At 43.5% G+C, this 6,493-nt stretch overlaps 1 protein-coding gene and 1 non-coding gene across 2 annotated transcripts; both read right to left on the bottom strand.

Moving 5' to 3' along the window:
• Positions 1–25: 25 nt before the first annotated feature.
• Positions 26–246, bottom strand: LOC116609580. Its single transcript, XR_004292988.2, has one exon. It is a non-coding gene; the product is annotated as a small nucleolar RNA U3 (small nucleolar RNA).
• Positions 29–6,035, bottom strand: LOC116609570. Its single transcript, XM_032370362.2, has 6 exons — positions 5,418–6,035; positions 4,729–4,972; positions 4,112–4,336; positions 2,960–3,334; positions 2,572–2,751; positions 29–1,809 (listed from the first exon to the last, which is right to left on the bottom strand). Exons 1-6 carry the CDS (start codon positions 5,880–5,882, stop codon positions 731–733), a joined length of 2,568 nt encoding a protein of 855 aa, XP_032226253.2. The 5' UTR covers positions 5,883–6,035; the 3' UTR covers positions 29–730.
• Between the last annotated feature and the right edge of the window lie 458 nt (positions 6,036–6,493).

Below are 6,493 nucleotides of genomic sequence, written 5' to 3'. Positions count from 1 at the left end.
GTTGCTTTGTTTGTTTAACGAGATACCCACTCTGAATGCGTGATCCTCCTCCACCCAGCCACTAATGGACAGGGAAGAACGGTCATCAATCGTCGGTGGCGACTTGCCAATCAAGGCAATGCCCTCGACGTGCTTCGCGCTCAGAGGATCACGCTTTGCATCGTCACCGTGGGTATCGTGGTTGTCTCTGTAAGGTTACAAAGACGGGACGCGTACTATAGAAATGATCCTAGTAAGTACGGTCTTGAAATTTCTGGAGGACGGAAACGAGGACATCCGTTTACCTCGAATAATCCATGTGGGTCTGCAAGAAACGAAACAATTCACGCATGCGCACTCCTGAATTGTCAGTATAACGTAAAAATAAATTAATGTTTTTATAACCTTATGTTTTTAGATCCGCAAAAGCTTTGAGAGTGCCGTGTTTCTTTCATTCCGTAATAATTGCTCGAATAAGCGCTTATTTATTATGGCAATTTTCAGAGGCTCATATTCGATCTTACCTAGAGGCTCCAAGCTTGACTACAAAGGAGCCGCAAACCGGCAACAACCCGAAGCGAAGGGGCTCATTACCTTCGCGTTGTCGCCGGATTGCGGCTCTAGTTATTTCGCGAGCTGCTAGAGGCGTCTGTTTTCGCAGGCTTGATTTATGTGGACTAAAAGGGGAAACAGATTCTTACGCGTAATACGCGATAAAAGAGTAATCTTTTATTGAAGATTTGACTGTGGCTTATTTGCATACGCAGAACGGTCGAAGATGTGGTAAGGCCTGTGCAATGCATGACGGTTGTGAGCCGTACTTGTTAATGCGGCTTATACTGCCTCTTATGCTGGCTTTATTGTCTTGTATGACAACCATTACCTCGAATCTCGCGCTGCCAGGCTGAGTCGAGAATTGAATTATATATCTACACTCACTTGGACTACCTGCTTTGTCATACAAAGGCCTTCCTATTCCTAGGCCTATCCCATTCTCTGTTTCCTTAAACGTCAGCACTTTAGCGAAGAGTATCTCTTGGACAGCGCTTTTAATGTTTTTCAGCCTCGTGAAATGACAAAGTTTACTTGCTGTCTTGTCGAGAGCAAGGAAGGAGTTAATTTTGTAAGCGGCCGCCTGAGCACCCATAACAATATGCGCGTGGTGTTTACGAATCGGTTCCCATTCGAGGCACGGGCAGAAATGTTCGGGGATCCCTGCCCCTTGGCAGTCACGTGATTCAGAGATGCACGTGAACAGACTCACGCCATCAGATAATTGAGATCGCGAAGGATCGTGGGGGAAATTCAAAATATGCATAAAAGTAGCGTGTAAATCTAATGGTGTTATCAAGCGTTTTTGGTTAAGTTCCAATGCGGAGAAAAGTTGAGAGAATTCTCCCTTGAACCATTCCGGGAGTACAATAGAGAGAAAAGGAAGCCTCTCTTCCAGTCTCCCCTGAACAGTGGCGCGAATCTCGCCAAACCTGGCCCCGTGGTCACCCATGACAACCAGCATCGTGTCGTTCAAATGGCCTTCCCGCTTTAGCCAATAGAAGAGATCCCTTACATCCTCATTAGCATAACTAATTGTGTTGATAGATTCTTGGTGGCAAAGGCTTCCAAGAAATGTGAATCCAAATTTCGGTTGTCTTGGGTACGAGTAAAACAAGCTTTTCAGGTATTCCAATTGAAGTCGGTGTTGTGGTTGTGAGTTGATGCAGTTATCATGAAGACCGGTTGTCTCTTTGAATGGCACTGCTGACCAAAACGTGCGCCCGTAATGATCGGTGGGTTGGTTAGCAAAGCCTTTTAGACGCATGGCAAATGCACCTATAGAAAAACGACACAATATGTTAAATAGTAACACCAGACGACACAATGTGTAAGCTAGTAACACCAGACGACACTGTGTTAGCTAGTAACACCAGATGACCCAATGTGTTAGCTAGTAACACCGGACGACACCATGTGATAGCCAGTAACACCAGGACGACACAATGTGTTAGCTAATAACACCAGACGACACAATGTGTTAGCTAGTAACACCAGATGACCCAATGTGTTAGCTAGTAGCACCAAACGACACAATGTGTTAGCTAGTAATAACAGACGACACAATGTGTTAGCTAGTAACACCAGACGACACCATGTGTTAGCTAGTAACACCAGACGACACCATGTGTTAGCTAGTAACACCAGACGACACCATGTGTTAGCTAGTAACACCAGACGACACCATGTGTTAGCTTAGTAACACCAGACGAAAAACTTTACGAAGACTTAACAAAGAACTTATGGAGGGGGATGACGCTCTGTATCCTATCCCTGTCCCCCCGCAAATGCATAAAGATTTGTTGTTCTAGCACTGCCCCTGTCAGACACTCATTTCATTTTATTCCATATTTGAAAACAAACTATGTGATGGACCCTTCAAATAGCCATCTAAAAACAAGCTTTTATATTTTAGTTACCAAATTCAGACAAAAATATTTCAAAAGCTTATTTTAGGTAGCCGATGGATGCTTTGTCGCACTTGGTATCTTGTTGGGGTGACAAAATGCCGGCTAACAGAGGACACTTTTTTATTCTTACCGATAGATGGAGCGTCCTCGCTGAACATAGTAACATAGCCTTTATCCTTTAAAGTCTTAAAAATAAATGGCCATTCGTCTACAGTTTGTGCTCCATCGACGCCTCTTCGAGCCTCATGCTTGGCACAATTAGACTCCACTGTTTTTCCTGTCAAGAGGCCAGTTAATTGGGGCGTTGTTCCTGAAAGTTTAGAAAGAAAATATGTCTTACGTGATGAATAATGATATTACTTAGGAAGGAGAAACCATCATTCGCCGACTTACGCACCCTCCCCTAGTAGGAAGAAACTCTCAAATATCAACTTAACCTCCCCTAGTAAGGAGAAACCCCCAAGCACCTACTTACCCTCCCCTAGTAAGAAGAAACCCTCAAGCACCGTCTTACTCACCCTCCCCTAGTAAGGAGAAACCCTCAAACATATGCGCATTGAGCTCCTTTTTCAGTACTTCATACGCATCAGGCAGCAGCCGCTGAAACGTGCCAGCAGAATTCCTATCAAGTCCCAATATAATTATATTCAGCGGTATCCCCCTAAACCCGCGGTTTATATTGGAGACCTCGGGTTTTGGCGTCACGTGACAGTGATAGTCGACTTGCGTTGCGCCGTTTGTAAATTCAGCGGTTACTTGGATGAAGTCATGCGTAAGGCGAATGCCGTTGGTTAAGTTCAGTGGTAGTTCATGGGAGAAGCCAAGAGTATAGCCATTATCGGTGGCGTTCTCTCTGTGGATCTCGCGGTACGTAATGCGTCTTAATGGGGCACCTCGGTGAGGAGAAATATACATACTGCAATTATCTGTGAAGGACTTTTACCACCACAAAAATCATCAAAATTATTTAGCATTATGACCATACTATGCGGGCAGATATCGCGACCAACACCGTGTTTCTCCCATAATGAGTCTCACAATCATTATAAGCAACAACAACATTACACTATTATCATCATCCTTATTATCAACATCATCAATACTATCATCAACATGATCAATACTATAATCAACATCATCAATACTATCATCAACATGATCAATACTATCATCAACACCATCATCCTTATCATGAACATCGTCATCAACAACATCAAAATTATCCTCGCCATCACAAGCCATCATTATCCTCACGAATTATTGCCATAACCAACGTCGACAACACCATCTTCTATCATCAATAACATCAGCATCATTACCAACAACAAAACCCATTATCGTCAGCATCATAATCATTGCATCACCACCACAACCAACAACTACTGCAGCACCGACAACACCACACCATACCTCTATCATCCCTGCGTACCACCTTCAGCGTGTTTCCATGGTAACTAGTAAACACCACACCATACCTCTATCATCCTTGCGTACCACCTTCAGCGTGTTTCTATGCTAACTAGTAAACACCACACCATACCTCTGTCATCCTTGCGTACCACCTTCAGCGTGTTTCTATGCTAACTAGTAAACACCACACCATACCTCTGTCATCCTTGCGTACAACCTTCAGCGTGTTTCTATGCTAACTAGTAAACACCACACCATACCTCTGTCATCCTTGCGTACAACCTTCAGCGTGTTTCCATGATAACTAGTAAACGCCACCCCCTCACACTGTAGAGGCTGCCGTCGCTGGAAGAATGCCGTGACGCTCGGGTCGAACGGGTCCAGACGGGGAAGAGTGCAACCCGACGAATTTGCTACGCTGAGGGAGGGGGGGAGGGAACGTGCGCTCACTGGGACAACACACGCCCGGTCAGCGGTTACAAAAGCTGCAAAAGGTAAGCGATATCTTGACAAGTGGCCGTGCTTACCTTAAATGATAACGAGAGATGATTTTAAAACTAGAAGAGTAAATAAAGTATAATTCTCAACTGCATGCAGCTGGATTTTCAATTCGAAGGTTCACTCTGGTTTCCCAAGATGTAGTTCTAGAAAGCTTAAACCCTCATTATAAAAGAAAATTTTCCAAAGCCCCGATTCATTTCTCCCAATACAGCTCTGCGAGAAAGTGAACTACAAAGGAGACCATGGCTCCAAACAGACATCTTTATGTAGAAGATGCCTTCGTCATAGATTTTTTCGCATATGATTGCACACACATCTCCCCCCCCCCCCCCCCCCCTGCAAATCCTGACTTAGCGCCCGCACAGGCTTGACTTACTTAAATTCGCAGCGTTATCGGCCTTGATGTATAGCACACCTCTTCCTCTCTGCACCATCGTCACCGTAGATAACAGAATGAAATGACTGCCCCGGTACCACTGGAAGAGACCCTGGCATTCTGCTCCCCGGTCATCACACACGACGCGCGCATGCGCGTAGTCATGGTAAACATGTTGGGGAGGCTTGTGAGAATTTGGCGTGTAATCAGTTGACTTATCAAGGACGTATTGCACTCCATACAACTGGACGAAATAACAATAGTTGTTATAGTTAGACCTAGCATCGATGATCAATCCACCCCCTCCCCCATGGGGACATGAGCACTATACATCACTTTCCATAATTATAAACTCATTTGGGAACTCACGTGGATAAAGAGGGATTATACAAAGACAAAACCATGCGGTAAAAAATTTGCATGTATGTTTATTACATTATTTGATCTTTCCAAATTATTTGATCTTCTTTTGGTAGTTAAGAAGACGGTTGATCTTATGTGTGTATTTTAGAGTTTAGGATTTAAAATTGTTTGATCTGTGGTTAGTTTATTACTACTCTGGCCCCCGCACTGCGTTTTTCTCTAGATACGCCCCTGCTATGGTTATTTGAATATCTCACATCGAGCGAATGGAAATGGATTGAAAATTTCCTCTCATTACAATTGTCTATTTATAAAATGCCTCTTACCTTTATGTAAGGGATTTGAAAAACCCTTTTCTTCCCCTCGCTTTGACGTGACTGATTTTTCAAATTTTCATTGGTAGCTCCATTTACTTTTCCTTTGTTCTTTATAATCCCAAGTATATAGTTGTCAGACCTTTTCTTCAAAGCTTTCTCCAAAGTTATCCCAATTTTTGCCAGATGATTTGCCTCTAGCGAGTCAATCTTTTCATCTTTCACATATTCAGATAGTCGCTTGTTATGCAATAATTCCAATGTTGTTTTGTTACGGGACGAGCCCTCTTTTAAAGTTCTCGCAATGACTTTTTTGGTTCTAATGGCTGGGACTTGCAGCTTGTTTGAGTCTAGGGACATTCCTTGAGACGGCCTAAGTCTTAAGTGACGATCGAAGAGGATGCCAAAGATGAATAAAAACACACAAGTCCCTAAAGCAAAGCACTGCTTGAGGCGCATTAGAAACAGGCCTGACATATTGGGGGCTCTGCACTTTTGTTTGGATCAATCTGTTACCTGATATTTAAGAAAGCATCTTATAAACATTGTAGACCGTGTACTAAGATGGCAGAAAGATTAAAATTTCCCGAGAAATTCTGGAAAAGAGGCCGCCATTCCTCGGGCACACATTTTACAAAATGGATAAATAGAATCAATGCTTTTATTTAGTTGACCTGATGTCTTATGCGAGACTTGAGTCTGCTGAACAAACACAGGTGAAGCAAAGCGCGCGCTGTGTACCATGGGAAAGAGATAACACCACCTTCTGTCAATGAGACAGAGGCAGAGTCGAATTCCAGTTTTTGGTGTATTGTATTCATTCCTCTGGTTCACGACACGACTATTTGTTTTTTTTTTTGTATTTATTATGTCAATGAGCGGTGGAGCAAAGCGCGCGCTGTCTACCATCGGAAGGAGATATCACCACCTTCTGTCAGGGGCCGTCCACACTAACACGGATCCGTATACTTTTTGATACGTTTAGGCCTTCCGTCCACACTAACACGGATTCGTTTGAATCCGTATACTTTTTGATACGTTTAGGCCTTCCGTCCACACTAACACGGATTCGTATACTTTTTGAAACG

Source organism: Nematostella vectensis, chromosome 7, assembly GCF_932526225.1.
Source record: "Nematostella vectensis chromosome 7, jaNemVect1.1, whole genome shotgun sequence".
Taxonomy (NCBI): domain Eukaryota; kingdom Metazoa; phylum Cnidaria; class Anthozoa; order Actiniaria; family Edwardsiidae; genus Nematostella; species Nematostella vectensis.
Note: the sequence above shows the minus strand (reverse complement) of the source record. Positions and strands in the feature narration are given on the sequence as shown.